General features: G+C 34.8%; 1 protein-coding gene across 3 annotated transcripts; it reads left to right on the top strand.

The window, feature by feature from the left end:
• The first annotated feature begins 418 nt into the window (after positions 1-418).
• LOC113086773 (protein FAM131A-like) lies at positions 419-20,866 on the top strand. Of its 3 annotated transcripts, none has more exons than XM_026255497.1 (5): positions 419-555; positions 14,808-14,901; positions 15,546-15,728; positions 18,493-18,624; positions 19,504-20,866. In XM_026255497.1, the coding sequence occupies exons 2-5, from the start codon at positions 14,832-14,834 to the stop codon at positions 19,983-19,985; spliced, it is 867 nt and encodes a 288-aa protein (XP_026111282.1). In that variant the 5' UTR covers positions 419-555; positions 14,808-14,831; the 3' UTR covers positions 19,986-20,866. The 3 variants fall into 3 exon arrangements, with proteins under 3 accessions (XP_026111282.1, XP_026111283.1, XP_026111281.1); XM_026255498.1 differs by lacking the exon at positions 419-555 and adding an exon at positions 9,030-9,054; XM_026255496.1 differs by lacking the exon at positions 419-555 and adding an exon at positions 12,352-12,487.
• Positions 20,867-20,905: the final 39 nt, after the last annotated feature.

The raw sequence follows: 20,905 nt of genomic DNA, 5'->3' as shown, positions 1-20,905 counted from the left end.
AAAAAAAAAATTAAAAATATTAAAAATATTAAAGAACAAAAGGTATAAGAGTATAATAATGATTCTAACATAATACAACTACATATGTGTACCGTCATGTAGCCTACAACCACGCACATATACATACATACATTTATATATTATAGGCCGAATACTTTTCAAAATACTTTTTAAAATATATTTCCATATATTTATATATATATATGTGTGTGAGTGTGTGTGTGTGCATACACATATGCAGCTGATTTCTAGAGACTTTTCTGACTGCAACATTTTATTTCCACACTCAATAAATGTTGTGGGCGGGGTCAGCGCAGGATCTGTCCAATCAGAGCTCGTTGCGCATTCGGCAAGCTCCTTTATAAAGCTGGTTGCCGCATGTGATTCTCCAGCCTTCAGTGCCTCACGGGTGGCAGAGCGGAGCTGTTCGCACCGGTGTGTGTTTGGACTTGACGGGGCTGTGAACGGAACCGAGCCGCGGGAGACACCGATGCGCGCGCACGAGAGAGAGCTCGAGGAAAGAAACGTTGTCCGTCCGCTCCGCGTCATTCAGAGGTGAGACTCGCAGTATGTCAGTGTAATAATGCCATATCCTTCGGTGATTTGAAAAGCAAAATAGCTTAGTCTCTGTCAAGAGCAATTTAGCCTGATGCTTATTTGTGTATAAAACATCTGGTTCAGTCTTAATGTGTGAAGAACAGCTGTTTAGTCTGCACGCGTTTGAATAACACCAATTTAATGTGTTTATATCTGGAGGGAAAGATGTTCAGCTGCCTTTATCTGTGTTGGATGAACTGCAGATCGGTCTGTTGTAGAAAAGCATTTTATTAGTAGTCTGTGACTGTTTCTGTATAGAACGATAGGCTTTTAGTCTGTTTGTGCTTTTAGAAAATAAAAACGCAGTTTAGTCTTTACATGTGTTGAAAGGTCATCAGTTTAGTTGAAGAACAGTTGGTTCGGTCTGTTGATTAAAGTCAGTTCAGTCCATATGTGCAGGACAACAGTTTAGTCTGTATGACTTTGGGAGAAATTCATAAATTTGGGAAAATCGGTTTAGTAGTTTTTTTTTTTTTTAACTGAAGAAAAATAGTCTAGTCTTTGCATTTGGACGAAACTCTGGTTTTGTTTGTAGGAGTTTGGGAGCACCATGGTTTAGTCTGTATGTGTGCTAAACAACAGTTTTGTCTGTATGTGTGGCCAAAAGCAGTTTAGTCTTGCATTTTTTTAGAAAAGTTGGTTTCGTACGACTGAGTTTAGTTTGTTTGCATTTGCAGAAAATCTGGTTTAGTCTATGTTTGTGATTGTCAGTTTAATTGGATTTTAACTGGAAAGCAGTTGGTTTAGTCCATATTTATATGGGGATAAAAGGCAGTTAAGTCTATGTTTGGACCAAACAATAGGTTTTAGTCTGTTTTGCATTTTGAAAAGCTGTAGTTTAGTGCCTATGCATGGAAAGTAACGGTTTAAAACATTTCCATTTGGGAGAAATGCTGCTAATGCATCAGTTTAGTTTCTTATTTAATTTGTTTTACCGGAGAACAGTTAGTTTATTAACTTGAAAATGGTTGGTTTAGTCCATATGTGAATGGAAGAAAGGCAGTTTAGTCTGTAGCTACATTTATTGGCAACAACAGTCTAATCTGCATTTGGGAAAAACGCTGGTTTTGGTCCATATGTATTTCGGAAAACAGCATCCAGCCAATTTTTTCTTCAGTCCAGGACTTGAGTTGTGAAACTAGCGCACATGGGATGCTTGTGAGAACAGCAGGAGAGGAAGAGAGATGGAGAGAAGCCATGTCTTCGCATACATGAGGCTTAAATCAGTTCATGGTTTGTGTTTTGCCACCTAATTACCCGGAGCATGGGCTGTGCCGACTCCAGAACGCCAGTACGAAAACCAGCTCAAAACCCGAGTCTGACTCGTGATGGAGAGAGAGAAAGAGCTGTGCAGAAACTGCAGGCTTTTTCTCTCTTGTGAGTGCATGGGTGTATTGGCATCGCAGTGCTTTTCAATGATCAGGCCAGATTTACACGCTTCAGAGACACTGACAGGACGTTCTGCATGCATCTGCATTAACCCTGCTTCAGTGCCCGTTCAGCACGTGCTGAGTCCTCGTATCGGGTTACATTTGTGCTCTGTTGTACGTGCGATGGAGGCGATGCAGTTGTGCTGCATGGACCTTATGCAGTAAACAGCAGCTCTCATGCATTTGGCTCTTGTCCCAGTCTTCGATTACAGCATGTCGATGACAATCACAGCCGTTTCATCCTGACTATATGAGGGCGTTTCTTCAACTACGGCACTTTTAACAGATTTGTGTTTTTATTTAATTTATAGAGACCATATTAAAAGGGATTTGGAAACATTTTTTACACGTACAGTTATTGTAAACCGATGCAATTATGTACCGTATGTGGAAATTAACATCAACCAAGATTAATGATTTAGTTTAAGTAAAAGCTTAAGTAATTTTAACTAATGTTAACCAAACCTAAAATATCAAGTTATAATTGAGAATTTTTTTTTTTAAATATGTGTAATTGTGTCAATTTAAGATGCATGAAATGTTTTGTACGAAATTGGCCACATTGTATTCCAGTTGAAAGCTATTTGAAACTTAATATGATATATGTTTGTTGTTGTTGAAAGACTTTTTGCATGACGTTACTGAGAAACATGACAAATCTCCTGACTAGTAATTTCGAAAAGGTCTTTATTTTTTTTTAAGACCAGAAGTTTCCATGTGTGTAGAAACACCTGCATTCATCCTGATGTTGATTTATTTGAAGCTTGTCTGTTCATGATGAATGACCAGGACTTTTCGTTCCAAATGGAAAAAACTAAATCCAACACCTTTCCACTCTGAGAGTCCTGAACAAATGACCTCAGATTTGTTTTCACCTCACAAATCGCTTTTATAATCTGGGGCAGTAATTATTAATAACGTATCAGATTCCGGAGCCGTTCAAAGCGGCACACGTAGCATAAGTGTTGTCCTGTTAATTGCCAATAAACTTGCCGCAGATTAAGGTTTGGCATCCAACAGAACCGATAACGAATCACGTTCCTTTTGTTTTGCCCTGCACTTAAAATAAGGCTTTTTTAGTGGAATGGATGGTTCCATGAAGAAACTTTAAAATCCATTTCACAAATGCTTCTTTATAGTGGAAAAGGGTTCTTTAGACTAAAGTTGTTAACACTAAGAAAATATTCCTTTTAAGAAAACGAATCACTGAAAGGTACTTCGAAGATCCAAAAATGGTTATTCTGCAAATAAATAAATAAATAAAAATAAACACATTTTGGCAGCTTTATTTTTACATTTTATAGCAAGATTCGTATCATTGTTTATTCAAAAGTGAAAAAAAATTGAATTAAAATGTTATATATAAATATATATTTATATTTATTAATATAATTTTTTTTAATTCATGTATTTATATTAGAGCCCAACCGATATATCATTTTGCCAATATTATCGGTCGATATGAGCCTGTTGCAAATATATCTATCAGTATCGGCGAATATGCCACCTATATTATATCTATATTATATATAGATATGGCTTTGAACGGCCATATCTACGTAACAAGAGATCTTCTCGAGCTGAAGGGAACCCCTCGAATTAATGGAGATTTGCAGACTCGTTTGTGAGATGGCGACACCAGTCAACATTTTCATGTCAGTAAGGATGTCTCTTGTTCAGCATTCAAGCATTGTCTTCTTCGACCTTAAGTGCCTTGCAAGTGGACTTAACACGAAATTCCGCCATGATTCCAGATCCAAGGGATCGTATACGTTACATTCAAAGGGCTTTAAAGAGACGAGACGTGAATATTGTATTTACAGTGGTATATCATTTCACACTTCGCTTGTAAGTTTAGTCCGTGTGTGAAGACAAACGAGCGCAAATCCGTGAATAAATGTTCAGAAGAGATAAACTTCAACAGAAAGAAACACAAGTTGAATGGAATTGAACTTTACTATTAAGTGCACTGATGTCAGACTATAAGATAATAGAGTAATTGATGATAATAATAAACCGATAATAAAGTTAATTGTTAAGTTCCCTGCCTCCATTACATATCGGTCATGTCATAAGTGTTTGATCACCACGTTTGTATGATAATTGCAAAAAATGAAAATGTTATATATATATATATATTCTTAATGTATATACTGTATTTTATATATAGTACCATCAAATGTTTGGACACATGAATGGGAAAGTGTCCAAACCTTTGACTGGTAATGTACTATAATATACCCAAAGAACATCGGCCGATATATCGGTATTGTTAACATTCGTTAATGCACTGTGAATTAACAAAAAATTACTATTTTTTTTTTATTAAAGGGGTCCTATTATGCTCTTTTTACATAGTCTTGATTCTGTTTTGGGGGTGTACTAGAGCAGGCTCTCATCCTAGGTTGTTCGAAAAACAATTTTTTCCTCACATTTTACATTATTACAACACCTTTCTCCCCAGTGTGGAATGAATGGCCCGCCTTCTGGAATCCGAAGTGTGCTGTGATTGGTTAGCTGGGCCAGTGTGTGCTGTGATTGGCTACACTCGATGCCTGGTCTGGAAATATAATGCCCCTTACCATAGCCACCTGCAAGCTTAAGCATAAATACTGCGTCAAAATCAAATCAATTTGTGCATGATTTGAACCCCGATGATTGTGACGACTCAAAGTTCTTCTGCCTTGGGAAAGCTAGCATATCTCTGACATAGCATTATAACACTCGTTGCCTTCTCTAGTGCAGCTCAACCAGGTCTCGTCCCAGTCGTCGATCTTTGTGATATCACAAACCACAGAAAAGATGTGTTGCAGTCCAAACGAGTCACTCGTTGTAGTTTTTGAAAAGCTTTGTAACTTTGCAGATCTTTAAAATTTTTATGCTCCAAACAGCAACATTTCAGACTAAATTGAAAGATCAATAAATACAGTAATAAATATTCACAGTTTGTAAATGTTAGTTAAAACCTTAATTAATTGAACCTTATTGTAAAACCTTACCTATAATATTTACATATAATATTTAATATATCATCCCATAGCAATCAGCTTTTTGAACGACAATGAAGATAAAAAAAAAATATTAATAAACCAAATTTTTTTTAATTGCATTAATCAAAATCATCTGACCCAGACACAATTTTGTTTTTATGATCATATTTTTTTTGGGATGATTATATTTTATGCAATAATACAATAGATACAATTTGGTGACATTTTAAATTTAAATCATTTTAATTAATATATTGTAATGTTAATATAACTGATATTATTTAATTATATAATACAAGCGTATGATACCTGTTGGCTCTTTAGAGTAATAACAAGTTGTTCACGCCAGTATTAAAATGGTTTTCACCATGAAACTCCCTTTTGACAGCTTTATATTTTTAAGATTACAGTATGTTAGTTTTGTCTCCTTGTCTTTTTTTGTCACCAAGTTGACTTTTAAAAGCACGAGTGTCAAAGACCGCACTGGAGTGAGATTACATCAGCTCTGACCTGCGTCCGGCCGTGATTTATAACGACATGAGATCGTTTCTGTACAGTTATCAGGACAAGGACAGAGAGTGTGCTCATAAAAACGCTTCAGAAGAAAGCGCAGAAGTCAAACGCTTTCTATCTGGAGCCAGTGAGGTCATCGTTGTCTTCCTCCAGATGGCAGCTCGGCGTGAAGCGACGGACGAGCAGATGAATCGGACACGGTTTGCTAGAGAGGAACAGATTATTTATCATTGAAGCTCTCCGTACTGTACGTGTCACTGTTTTTAAATTCAAGTTTATTTGTATGGAGCTTTTCACGATGCAAATCGTCAACAAAGCAGCTTTACAGGAAATGAAGTTTCTATAACATGTTTAGTAGTAGCTTGTTAATGGTGACTATGTCAAACTGCTGTACATATGGCAGAAATGTACTCCAAGATGTTTTCAAGCAGATGATGAACAATATTAACCCCAATTATGTTGCAATCAAAATGTGAGAGTTCAGGGTTGGCATCATCTCTTCTCAGGTGTTCTTGGATCCGGACTGAAGATTGAAACCAATAGAGATGCAGTGCAGTACAATAGTTTAGTCTAGAGGTCATGGATGCATTAACTGGCTCTTCTGCTCTCATCGGGAGCCTGTTGTGTTTGATTTGTTGGTGGGTCACTCGGCTGGAACTAAACGTCTGTAAAGCGCTGTGGGTGTTGATCTCATGCAGAGAAGCTGTTGTTGTACATCATATCCACCTCCTTGTTTGTAGTCCGAGTGATGGGGTGGATCTGATAAACACTTTTAGGTCACACTTCAAAAATTCTAAATTATATTTTGGCGAAAAGAAAATGATTTTTATTTATTTTTCAATGCAATTAAAAATAATAATAATAATAATTAGTAGTTTTAATTTGATTGCAAAATGCATCTCTCGCATATATTTTTTTACTAATATTTATCTACATATCTATCTACATTCATATTCAGAATTTGTGCAAATATTTTATTAGCTTTATAGTATTTAATCAACTTTAAGTTAATTGTATATTTTATTTCTAATACATTTAATTATCTAATTATATAATGTACCAGTAGTTTCATGAGAGTCACTCATGAGTTTAATGGTGTTATTGTGAAACTAACACAACGCTCTGCTGGAGTCCAGACAGTCAGACGCTCATCAGGGAAGAAACCCAAACCTGATCTGAAACCGAGGAGAGCAGCTTTAACCTCTGACCCATCTGCTTTATCTCTCACTTTTACTCTCTATTACACAAACCGTTTGAGATCCTCATAGAGATCGTCTCGTCTCTAACTTGTCTAGTGTTTAGCAGCTTGCGTCTGGTTCATATTTCATCCTGCAATCTGAGAAATTATGTTTTGAAAAAAAAAAAAAAAAACTAAAGAAAGTTACCTGTTTTTGGACTTTTTTTTTTGTGGATATTTAATATTTATTATACAGTTTCTCATTATTGGAAAGTGTCCGTATGTCTTACTTATTTAATTTTAATGTTAATCAATGTTTGTTTGCTTTGTTTTTCTACTGGATTATGATAAATGAAAAAAAAAAAACCTGATACAATGTGCAGAAAGGAACAACACATATTTTTTTTAAATATGTGTAAATGAGCGTGTATACATTAAAAATGATATTGAAATAACTAATATTATATTATTATATATTATTTTTCAATTTCATAATTATTACAATAATAGTAATAATAGTAATAATAATAGTAATAATAATAATAATAAATAATAAATAATAATAGTAATAATAAAACTATATAATAGTTAACACAATTGTGTATATATGTCTGTTTAATGTTGAAATAAGAAATATATAAAAGTCATTTAAAAAAAAAAAAATATATATATATACACACTTTTTTTTTTCTTTTTTTTCTCACACACAAACAATTTTTCTTTTTACTAAAAGTTATTATTGGTAAAATAAATGGTTAATTGTCTAAATATTGTTATGATGCACAAGATGTTCTGCAGATTTCTATATGACCGACATGTATTCGTTAGATTGTGGAACGAATACATCATGGTGTGAGTGAATGTGAATGTGATTATTCCCACTCGCGCACACAGGAAGTGATGTCATCGGTGAAGTCGTGCTCTGTTTAGCCTCACCTGAGGGAGCGTGGCATTTGAGCGTGCGTGTGACCGCCTGCCGTGCTGATCCTTGTGATGTGTGAGCGGTCCAATCAGGATCCTGTCAGAAAGGCTTGGTGCATGACATAAAATAAAAAGGAAAGAGTCATTTATGAATGCTAGTCTTGTTTCATCTGACTAAACTGATGCACCAAAATCCCCAAAGATGCATCCAGCCAGCCAGAGTTTTTTTTTGTTAGATCATGTCTCCATTTTTTTGTGTGTGCTAGACATTCAGAGATGCATTCAGGTTTATATGTTGCACAAATCTCGCATTTTGACTGCATGTGAATGCATGAGAGCTTTAGAGAAACACTTCAGCTCTTCTGCATGGAAAACAATCCCATGAACCCTCTGTCTTTCTCTAAACTCTACTGAAACTCTTGATGAACCGCATTCAGATGACTGAATTTAGAGAATTGACCAGAAAATGTATGTATACATTTATATAATAACATGGAAGCAATCAAATATTTTAGGAAGAAAATAAAGATTTATATATAATTTGTCTCTCTCACTAATCCGTTTTTACATCTATCTATATTCATATTCATACTTTATTATATGCACGTAAATAAAATAATGTATATAATGTAATTTATATTATTTTAAATAATTATAATATAGAATTCTTATTATAAATATAATATATTTGATATACATTTTATTTATTTTTAATTATAATATAATTAATAATGTAATCTATGAAAAAAAATATTTTGAACTGCATCATGTGTATATATATAATTTGGTGTGCAAATAAAATTATAATATTGTAATATTTCATTGTATTATAACATTTTAAATAATGATATGAATATAATATTTTATGTATGCAATATCCCAGAAGCAAGATATTTTATGGAACCAAAATACTATTGTTACAATAAATGGGTGTTTTTCTCATTGTTATTAGGAAGCAAACCGATTTGCTTTGTGTGTATTTGTATTGTAGCAAAATCCTCTGTTTTATTTAATAAAAAAAAAACATCTGGTTACCCTATCCATCTATATTTGTCTATCTAATATTTATATGTATATTTATCTATATTATATTCAGAATTTAAGTAAATACTATTATTATTATTATTATGATTAAATTATGTTAATATATTATATTAATATAATATTTATTATAATTAAATTTAATTGATCTATGTATTTAATATCGCAGTAGCAGTGGTGTATTATAAGTTTGTACTCCAGGGCAGTGGGTGGCAGTAGTGAGTCGCTCCTCCTCTCTTCTCCACACACAGTGGCGGGTGACAGGTTGGGTGTGGACCTGAGCCCGGGGAGTTCCTGCTCTGACCTGGCGCTCTTGGGTGACACTCGGACCAGTTTGGCGCTCGGCCTGGGCACGACATTTGGGCATTCGGACCGTTTCCTCAAGGTGCCAAAGTTTGCTCTCAATCTGTTCCATGTCCATTTTTACTTCACAGCGTCCGGAAACAGCACTCGCGCTTTCCTTCCTCTCATCTCACGGTGTTTGTGCCACTCCTCAAAAAGTCTTAAAGGGACAGTACATTCATTTACTCACCATCAGGCAATCCAATATATAGTTGACTTTTTCTTCAGTAGGACAGGAAAGAAGATTTAGAGCTGAAATAGTGCTCCTTGATGACTGATAAAATGAAAGTCAATGGGAACCGCCACTTTGAGAGTCAAAAAAGCATATAAAGCAACACAAAATGAATACCTGTGACTCCTGGTGATATATTGAGGTCTTATGAAGCAAAACAATCAGTCTGTGCAAGAAAGTATCCCTTTAATTTTGGTTTGATCAAATTTAAGGCCATAAAAGTCTCAAGTCTTACTTGTTTTAAGAGGTCTTAAATATGGGGACGTAAAAGCAGAATCGCCGTTATACGAATATGTGATTATTACACGTCAAAAGGCTCTGATTCAATTAAATTTGACACTTTTATTAATAATTCAGTTATTTTATTATTATAATTGATTAAATTATAATATAAATATATTGTATACATTATTAATGTTCAGCATTGATGCCTACTAATTGCTTATGATGCACCTAAAACATATCAATTTCAAAATAAGAGTCCATATGTATTTCAGGCTAGTTTAAGATTAAAAGTCCATTATTATGCTTTTTTATTATTATTGGTATCTTTGTTCCCATGTCTCATCTTTTTGGATGAGCAGCTAGAAGTAGTATATACATTTCAAAATAAGAGTCCCGTTGTATTTCATGCTTGTTTAAGATTAAAAGCCTGTAATTTTGCATAAATACTTTTTTTTAAATATATATATTATTAGTATTTTAGGAATTATATTGAAACCAAATACCCATATATGTAGATATATTTCTAGTCTTTTTGAATAAGCATCCAGAAGTAGTAGAGAATATATATTTCAAAATAAGAGTCCTCATGTATTTTGGTCTTTATGATAAAAAATCATAATAATTCACTGGTTATTACTGGTATTTTGGTTACACAATCAATGGAATCTGCCATTTAAGTCAAAGTAAACTGATATTTTTTTTCTCTAGGTCTCCCTGTCATGGGAACAAAAGGCTAAGAACGTTATGTAACACATGGATTTTATTAGTATTTCTTCAAAAACATCAATATTGATGAACCACTAATCTGTTTAATTAAGTAAAAGAATTTGAGAATGTTCTGTAATGGCATGCGGTATTAATTTTGTGCAACATTAAGTCTTAAATTTGATTTTAAAAACTTTGCACAAACCCTGTGTTGTTAAAAAGTGGGCCACTCGCTTCAAGGCCTGCCATTCACGAGCTATTTCTGTCAGCATTATACGGTTAGCGGTCGAGGAAGCCTACATTCACATTACATCACGTCTTCCAAACGTCCTCACTTGAGAAAGACGAACGCTGTCGAGCGCTGCTTCTGTCAGATAAGAGCTGATTAGGAGTTTCTGACTCTGCATTCAAAGCCGAAATATATTTTCTCAGCGTTTCTCGGATTTATAAAGACCTAATTAACCAGAGCGTCCTAGTTGTTATTGGGCCAGTTGCACTAGACTCTGAGTTTAATTAAATGTTCACTAGTTAGTTTTCTAATCATTCACCAGTCATTGAGTAATTAGTAATTGGTTTCTTAATGGAATCTGTGGCATCGCTGCGCTAATAGCCTTGCAACATTGAGTAAATCCACAGACGTCTTTAGGGTTTCAGCTTTAGTTTAGTCTTGGATTTTAGATTTTTTTGTTTGACTGTGACACTGATCTGCTTTTATTTGATCTGATTTGGTTCAAAAATTAAAAAAAAGTTTACGATGTGACACAATGCTATGAATTTCAGTTTTGTGGAATTGACACCCATTTGACTCAACTTTGTTAAATTGATTCTATGCCTTAAAATTAACTTTAGCGATTCATATTTGTCAATCTTTCTGTCAGAGCTTTCTCAAAGCAATTAGTATATAAAGGGGGTTGAAGATAGTAATTTATAGTATGTAAATATTTATAGTATTTATAGTAAGTAAATATTAATAATACATTTTAAAAATTATTCTATTTAATAATAATCTATCTAATAATATTTTTTATAAATATTTAAAATTTATTTAAGTTAAATTCATCACACTAAGTATGCATTTCTATAATAAAATGTATTTCTAATCATATGAAAGAAATGTATATTTATATTGCGTATACAATGTATAGCGTACTTGTGTATACTAATACATTTTACTAAATTAAAAAAAGTACAGAAAGTGGAGTACACATGTACTATAAATATCTATTAAATTTATTTTATTTATATATATTTTTTAAGAAATGTATACTTTATAAATTTAAGTGCAAAATAAATATAAATAACTGGAAATTAGGTTTTTATTAAAAAATAAAATATTTTTCTAATTAATGTATTTAATACAATTATTAAATGTGAAATTAGTTTTTTTTTTAGTTTTGTCCTTTGTTTTCAGACTTACTAGTAGAGAACCACTGATTTGGGCTTTTCTCATTAACTAAAACTATAACAAATAAAAATAAATAAATGAACATTAAGTGAATTAATGTTTAAAGTGGTGCACTAAATTAACTAAAAATTAAATTTAAAAACTATGAAAATAAAACTTATAAAAATGATACATCTAACAATGAAATGACAAACTTTAAAATTAAAATAAACAAAAAATATAAAAATCAAATCAAATTATTGTAAGAAATAAATGTACATTTTTTTTTACAAATATACAAATTTAAATCTACCACCAACTATAGTAGTTTATCAATGATACAAAAATAACACTGCCACTGATATAAAGGATAAACAGTAACATAAATGATGCTACAGTATATACAAATATAAGGTTACACTTTATTTTAGTGTCCTTGTTACAATGTAGCTATAATACATTCAAGTACGGAGTTATATTCGATGGTTAGGATGAGGGTTTGGTTCATGGTTAGTTGTGTGTAATTATGCACTGTTATCATTATAGTAAGAACATGTAACGAGGACACTGTAAATAACACAGGTGTGATGCTGCAATACTGTAGAACATCAGAGAGAGAGAGAGAGAGAGAGAGAGAGACGGGTGTCATGATGGGAGTGTGTGCTGTGTGTAACCAGACTGCAGGAGAGAGAGAGGCTGTGTGTGTAACGTGTGGTTCTCGTCTGATCAGACGTGCTGCATGTGACGTCATCCAGCATCCATCCCGCCGTATCCTTGGAGAAACCGTTCCATGGTAACTGGTTGCTATAGAAATGCCCGTTTCCTTCCAAGTTCCCGCGGAGGAGCGAGGTGTGAGCGAGACGTGGCATGCCTCTGACGACCGACTCCATGGAGAAGCTTTTGTTCCTGTGTGGAGCGAGCGGAGAGCCGGTATCACCTTGTACTAGTCGTCACCGTGTGTGTGTGTGTGTGTGTGTGTGTGTGTGTGTGTGTGTGTGTTTGGGAGTGTAATGAATCACTGTCTGTCGCTCTGATGATGAGATGTGTCTGTATTTTTATAGACTGACTGATCAGTAAAAGCAGATCCATAGAACCTGTGGATCTCTCTCTCTCTGTGTGTGTGTGTGTGTGTGTGTGTGAGTCTAGGTTTTTATTATCTGTTTTACAGCACTGAAGTCATTTTATTATGTTAATCTAAACTAATCTGGTCTATTAATTTCGATTTCTACAATGTTTTAGTCTATGTTTTCCATTCTATTTCACTGAAATATTTTCTATTTTATTCTGTTATTTAATATTGTTTCTGTTATTATATATTGTGCTCTAGTCTAGTCTGGTCATCAAATCTATAATTTTCAGCTCTGGTTTATTTCATTCCAGTCTCCTGCTGTTTTCTATTAGTCTTTTATCAGTCTACGGCACTGGGTTACTTCTAATCTGATCTATTTGATTGTATTCTGTCCTATTCTACTCTATTCTGGTCAACACCTTTGGTGTTTATTCTATTCTTGTATTCTCTCCATTTATTCAAGACTGTTAATTTATGTCCTACTGCAATTCTATTCTAGTCATCTAGTCTATTTTAAACTCTGGTTTAATTTGTTGCACTCTACTTTATTCAGTTGCATTGAAGTTATTCCAATCTGCTCTGTTCTATTTTATTCTACTCTGCTCCTATTATCTTTGTCTAGGCTATACAGGCAGCTTTTTTTTTTTTTTCGTTTTACTGCACTGAAATTATATTCAAATCTATTTTATTATATTCTGTTGTTATATTATATAATATTCTAATCAATTCTACTCCACTGTACTATTCTAGACTATTTTCTACAGTACTGCAGTGCTTCTATTCTATTCAGCTCTGTTTTGTTATTTATTCCACTCTAGTACAATTTTCTTAATCTAGGATAGACTAACATTTTCCATTCTACTGCACTGAATTTCCGAATTCTATTCTATATTCTATTCAGCTCTGTTTTTTTTTTTAATTCCACTTTACTGCTGTTTTCTCCATTCTAGGCTGGATTGGCATTTTCTGTTGTACTGTGTTCAGAATTCTGTTCTGTTCTGTAGTTGGTGTCCGGGCTGTGGTCAGTCTTGTATTGAGGTAAAAGGTCATCAGCTGCAGTTTTAGTAAACGAGACGATTGTAAAATGACAGATCTTTTAACAGACTCTTTTTTTACGACTCATTGATTTAGCTCCATTCTCCTGGGCTTGAGCTCTTCAGGGACTGAATCTCAGCTCCGTGTTCAGTAGGGCAGTAGGCGATGTTCTCTCTCTCTGTGTGTGTGTGTGTGTGTGTGTGTGTGTGTGTGAGAGAGAGAGAGAGAATGGCAGCAGATATATAATGCTGTTATTTCCTCAGCTCGTGTAGGGAATTATCAGCGTGTGTGTCGAGGGCTCCCGGGGACGATGCTCGCATGCTTTTTTTATTTCAGTTGTATCTGTTGTTTTTTGCCACTAGTGCCACTAATGACGTGTTGGCTAATGCGTTTACCCTCGTGAGTAACCTCATACATGCTCAGGAGGATTCAAACACGCCAGGTGCATGTGTCACCACGCATCCCCTCGGGTTACTAAAGACACAAAAACACTTGTGACCTTATACATGCATGCATTCACGCTCATGCACTGTAAGCTGCTGTACAGTCCGAGACGTGAAGGTCTTAAAGTGAGCATCCCTCAAGAGCAAAGCTGCATTTCGAGGCCGAGATTTTGCTGAAAAATCAAGAAGCTGTTGCTAGTGCCCAATGTTAGAGATTTCACATTTCTCACATTTGCTACAGAAAACGTTAACTAAGCGCTTTTCACTATACAAAATCATTGCAGAGCAGCTATACAATAAGTATTTTTGTGCATGACTTAATATGAATTTGTAGTGGGCTTTTTTTTCTACCAATATTGCATAATCCTGACAAAATAAACATTTTGTTTAATTTTGAAATCTGCAATGTGAAGCTGGCAATACAATTAAATACAACCAACAAACTACATTTTGAATTGCATTTACACTTATGCATTTAGCAGAGGCATTTATCCAAATCCACTTACAAAAGAGGAACCAAAGCTGTTTGTCGCAACGACAGCCATATTCATAATATACAATGCCAGGGTTATTAGACAGTGATATTTGGAAGGAAAGAGCAAAAATGCATAAAAGTAAAATCTTTTGTAGTCATTGAAATGAAACTGTTTGAGTATAAGATTAAAAAGAGGTTTATTTCAGTGTTTTTGTCTTCTCTTGTCAGGTAAATGTTGAGGACAGCAACGACATGTTACCTAAATCCAGACGAGCTCTCACCATTCAAGAGATCGCAGCGCTGGCGAGATCTTCACTTCACGGTAAATTTAACAAATTTATCAAATTATACAAATTTATTTGCACATCCTCTAATACAAATACAAAAACTAAGTTTTTCGGAGTTGTTAATAAAACCGATTATTCAAGTCAACTAGTTTAATAACTTTTTTTTGTTCACAAAACAAAACTTGCATCATCATTGCATTTTTATAATAAGCCATGGCACTATTTTTATAACATTGTCGGTAATTAAAATACTGATTAATGCTAACCGATAGTCAAATATCTATTTAGTTTAATTTAGTTTTCTGTTGTAGGTGATGTATCTTATTTAAAACCTTCTCAATAGTTAATGCAGTAATTAAATGCTGATTAGTGGTAGTGTACAAAGTTACAGCAATAATGGCAAATAACAATGGATTTGAAAAAGAAGCTGTATTGTTGAGATGCTGTATTGTTCTCAAGTCTTTTGGTCTCACACACACACACCCCCTGTGAATACAAGAGATCACAGCTCACTAGATCCTCATGGTAAACACACACACACACACACACACTTTCATTGCATGTGACAAAACCTTTGTGTCCTGATTGACAGCATGACGGTGACCTGGATTATTCCTCGTGTATTATGCAGCATCAGGGTCACTGACCTCTCTGTGTGTGTGTGTGTGTGTGTGTTCAGGCATCTCTCAGGTGGTCAAAGATCATGTGACGAAGCCCACAGCGATGGCACATGGCCGTCTGGCTCACCTGATCGAGTGGAAGGGCTGGTGTAAACCCAGCGACACACCCATCGCCCTCCAGTCCCACCTCACGTCATACTCTCATCTGACCGAGGGCGAGCAGGAGGCACGATTCGCTGCAGGTCAGTGACCGCTAGAGATCTGCTCCTTATTTCATCAGTTCCAGTAGTTTAGCCATGTCACCATATCAAAAGCTATCATTATGGTATAATGTATTGATTTAAGTTACAGAATAGAAATTTTGTCTAAGTTCAATACGTTTTTTTTTCATGTAAAAGAATAACTTAACATGCTTTGTTTTGTTGTATTTAATTAAGGAAAGATATGAATATTTTATAAAATGGAATGCATACCACTTGATTGATACCCAGTTGATTGATTATGTTAAATAATAGCAAACTTTCATAGTTCTCAAATTTTATGTTTAAATGCGCCTCAATCTGAACAAATTTGCACTAACTTGCGTATATTTCCAGAGAATAAATCTGAACATTGGATAAAGCCAGGTTCAAAATTCCTGTTTTAATTTGTTGACACATTAGCGTTAAAGGTTTTTATCGTTGGGATTTTTGATTTCTCTTTTTATGACGGAATAAATCAGAAAATACTGTCAGCGGACAGAAAAAACACAATTTTACTAGGTGTTTATGAGTAAAATGTTCTATAAAAGACTGTGAATGATATATAAACAAACCCTTCAGTAAAATTCTTCAGAATATAGATATGAATAAAACTGCTAAGTTTGGTGTTCACAAGTGCTACTGGAGTGGAGAAACAAACTCATTTTTAGTAAACGGCCTTTAAAGATATATATTGTAATTTTGAAATCTACAAAAGCAAGTGGATAAAGTATAATAATATAAACATGCAAATGGTATATGAACAAACCCCTCAGTAAAAACTTTCAGAATATAGAGACGAACAAAACTCTAAGTTTTGATGTTTGTAAGTGCTTCTGAAGTGGAGAAAAAACTTGTAAGGTATGAGTTGTAGCTGAAAGCTTTTTTTCAAAAGCCCAAAATCTCAAAATTGACCAGTGCTTTAAAAAAAAGTTTCAAACAGATTAAACTGCCAAAAACAAACAAAAAAAGGCAAAAAATAAAAAATCCACAACTATAATAAACAACAAAGAATCAGAACCTTTTCAGATATCTTGCACTTTTTAGTCCTGATTAAAATGTAAAAATGTTTGTGTTAATAAATGTGGGATACAAAATGTGTATTTTATTTTGCTTGCTTTTGCATTAACTGACATTTTTCGTTGTTTTGCTTTTATATTATTTTATTTAATTTTCCTTAATTTTATTTTGAAGTAATCAAATCAGCAATTTTAGCTTATCAGGTATTTCCATCCATGCACTTTTCATATATATTTATTTTAGTTTATTTGTATTGTATATTTGTTTAGTTTTGCAGATTTTAATTGTTTTCCTTTTTGTGTTTTTATTTTTTTATTTTACTTTTTGAGTTTTCAGGCCAGAAAATTCAACCATGCTTTTTTTATTGAACATTTTTTGTTTCTTTTTGCAGTTTTGCTTTTATTGTATTTTATTTTTGTTATCTTCAGATGGTTAAGCATGGAACCTAGGTCATGGGTTTGATTCCCAGGAAATGCATGAATGTATCAAATGCATTTCTTAAAAGTGCCTTGGATAAAAATGTCTTCCAAACATATAAACGTTTCAGATGAGAGAAAGGTTGCACTGACCTCTCGCTCTCTGTTAAATAAAATGACGAAGTATTCATGTCATTTTGTTTGTGTGTGAGGATTGTGTACTTACAGCTGAGGTTTGTGAATGTCCTTGTGAACACGTGTGTGTGTGTGTGTTCTCGGTTCTGTAGAAACACATACTCAGTGACTCGGTGGATAAAATCGAACTCTAGGAAATTTGCCAAAACTCACTGTGTGTGAGTGTTTGCTGACCAAGCCTCAGCGAAGGGTAAAAGATGAATGGAAGGATGAATCTATGAATTATTGCAAGCAAAGTTGCTGAGAGAAACAGAGCCTCGATCCGTTTGTTTGAGAAGCCTGACATGTCAACCTCTGACTCAACCAATGATGTGAGTTTGGAGGAGGATTTTTGCAGCCAAGTAGTTTATTCCTTTTTGTTAAATTCATTAATAGCTAATTTCCGTACTGGTTCATGCTGCTTTAATGCTGGTCAATCAAGTCTTTCGGGTACAGCTGGTTGAGCACAAATGTTGTAGTTTTACTTCTTTCTTATTATTGCTATATTTTTATTTTATTGTATTTTATTTTATTATGCATCCATTGACATTAATTATTTAGTTTATGTATTTTAATAATCTATAGTTATATATATTATTAAAAAAAAATACAATAAAGCAAAATTATTAATATCCATAAGGTTAAACAAATAATTTTTTTATATTTTAACACCTTTTTAAGAATTTTCACAAATTTCGTAGTTTTTTTTTTTTGCACCTTTTTTTTGCTTTTATTGTGTGTGTGTGTGTGACGCAAGTGCTTCTGAGGTAAATACAAAAAAAATTGTGCTCTGTCTATGAAGTGAGAGAAAGTGAGAGAGCTTTAATTAGCTAATTGGCTCTCTAACCCCATCACCACATACTGTATGTGAGCGTGTCTGAACAGAGCTGTGTGTGTGTGTGTGTGTGTGTGGCTGCCGCTCATCAGTGCTGAGGTCACTTCCTGTCTCATCGAAGACATTTGCTGTGATCTTGGCTTTGTCCAATTTCAAATGTCCTGCCAATCAAATGTGGCTTCTATCTGGCAGCCAATAAGAAAAATCAATCATCCTGTATCCACGGCGACGCATCCCACCCTCTGCTACATTGATCAAAGGACCGCAGTGTGTGATCTAGTTTAAATCTGATATGATCATTAACTGTGTGTGTTTGCATCAGGAGTGGCAGAGCAGTTTGCCATCGCAGAGGCAAAGCTTCGTGCCTGGTCTTCAGTGGATGGTGACGAGTCTAATGACGATTCTTATGATGAAGATTTTCTGCCTGCAAACGAGTCTGTTACACAGAGCACAGGTAGCTATTTCTCACCTTAAATTATTTCAATAATATTGGAATTTATTATTATTAATTATAATACTAGACATTATAATATAAATTATTTGTATTATATTAGTCATAATTTTATTATTTACATTATTATTATTGATTTTTATTTAATTTTATATATTTTATATATATATATATATATATATATATATATATATATATATATTATAACACATTGATAAAATCAGGGGGAAAATAATTAATGTTTTACATACAAATGTAATTTTTATTATTATTAAAGTTTAGTTATAGGTATGCGAAAACAAGACATTACACATTCTTCTCAAAACATTATTTTCGTGTCAGCAGACTGATATAATTTCTGCTTCTGTGTATTTGTTTTCCTTGCATCCTTATCCATTTTTCGTTTCCTCTCCCATCAAATCAATAGCAGAAATGCAGCACAGATGTTACTGTCCTAGTGCCCTACTTTCATTCAGAAAACATCTCTCTGTCTCTCTTTCTCTCGTTTGCTCTCTGCTGCTATGCGATATCCCAGCATTCATTTCTCCTGCAAGTTTAATGTGTTCTGTTCAGACCGTAGAGAGTGAAGGGACTGGAGTTTCTCGTCTCTTGTACAGCTAGAGTTCACAGGTTTATATCAGACGTACTTCCAGCGTCAGTGAACTGTTGTAGGCCAATCTTAAATATACGGTAAAGAGAAACTCTCAACCTAATAATGGTGAAGGGAAAATAACACTGATGTGACTGACATGTTCCTTTCAATCAAAATAAATGCAACATAGTTTATGCCAATTATGTTTATGTAAAATCCCTAATGATATTGATTGAAGTATTGATTTGTTGCAGCGCTGTGATTCTAACGCACCTGTGGTCTCCTCTCAGATCTGTCCACGTACCCTCATTACCTGCGGGATCTCCTGCATAATCAGGTGTGTCAGGCTCACCTGCGGGGGCGTGGCCTGTGTGAGGCAGAGAGCGGCGTGGGTGCTGACCTTTCACCTCCCTCGGGGTCGCCGTCGGACACGCTCTGCTCCAGCATGTGCAGTTTGGACGAGAGACACCCGTTGATTCGGGATCTCAGGCGTCACGCGGACGCAGACCTCACCGCCAAGATCCTCGGTGTTCTTCAGGGAGGGGAGGAGCTACTGTTAGCCCGCCTACACAGGGCGGGGCACAGGCGAGGCCACTCCCCCTGTTGCTTTGAAATGTTTTCCGAGACATTCGAAGACGAGGACATGCCTTGTAAGGACTGTGGAGGCGGAGTTTGCCTCCCGCCGGAATATTCCGCGCACAGGAAGGAGTCCGACGTGGCTTCGTCCGGCGTGGTTTCACTCGACGAGGAAGAAGAGCGTGAAGAACCGTGACGCCTCTCAGCCAGGCTAGCATGTTTATTTCAGGCTCCGCCTACTAATTTGCATTCGGGCTCCGCCTGTTGATTTGCATTTTTGGACCCCGCCCACTTGTTTGCATTTTGGGCGCTATGTTGCTCTCGTTTTAATTTTGTATTTTCAAAAACACTGAAACTTTCATTCTCAGGCTCACGTAAAAAAACAACAAAAAAAACCATTTTGACGAACTAAACTGAGGAACGCAAGACTGACGTCGACCTCATTATCACGCATGTGTCGCGAGTCCCGAACTGAACGTGAAGTCATAAGTGTTTGGATCTGGACGTCCGGTCATTTAGCACGGTTTGTGGATTTGGCTGTTGTGTAACCCAACTCCTCGTGTGACGTCAGGCCCCATTGCATTCTGGGTCTTGATCACATGATGCCTGTTCCCTGGTTGGCATGGCTTGCTGATTACGTCAAAACTTTACGAAGTGACGTGTGAATACCGAATGTTTATAATGTAACGTTTCAATACCGCGTAAGAATACTGACGATCAAGTTATGCTGTTTTTCTATTATTATTATTATTATTATTATTATTATTCATATTATACATTTTGATTATATGGTTTGTTAAATGGAATGTTTTAAAGCATTATCGTCCTCGGACGAACGCGATGAATGTTTAAGAGTTGCTTCAGTGTTGTTGAATTGTAAATGTGGGTCAGTTTGAAGAACTTTCGGAGAGTTGCTCTATTTTTGTATCGTGTGGTTTTTGCAGTGAATTTGGAGTAACGCCGAGGTTTGTTCACAAGATGCTTGTTTATTGCTTTCTCTTTCTCTTTCTGTCTCTGAATTATCACTGTGTGATATTGTCTACATCAGGAAAAAATAATACTAATGTCAAAATGAAACTAATGGCCCTTTTCTTTCTTTGTCTCTTGTGTGCGCTG

This window comes from Carassius auratus, unplaced genomic scaffold (assembly GCF_003368295.1).
Source record: "Carassius auratus strain Wakin unplaced genomic scaffold, ASM336829v1 scaf_tig00044014, whole genome shotgun sequence".
In the NCBI taxonomy this organism is placed as follows: Eukaryota; Metazoa; Chordata; class Actinopteri; order Cypriniformes; family Cyprinidae; genus Carassius; species Carassius auratus.
This window is presented reverse-complemented; position numbering and strand designations above follow the sequence as displayed.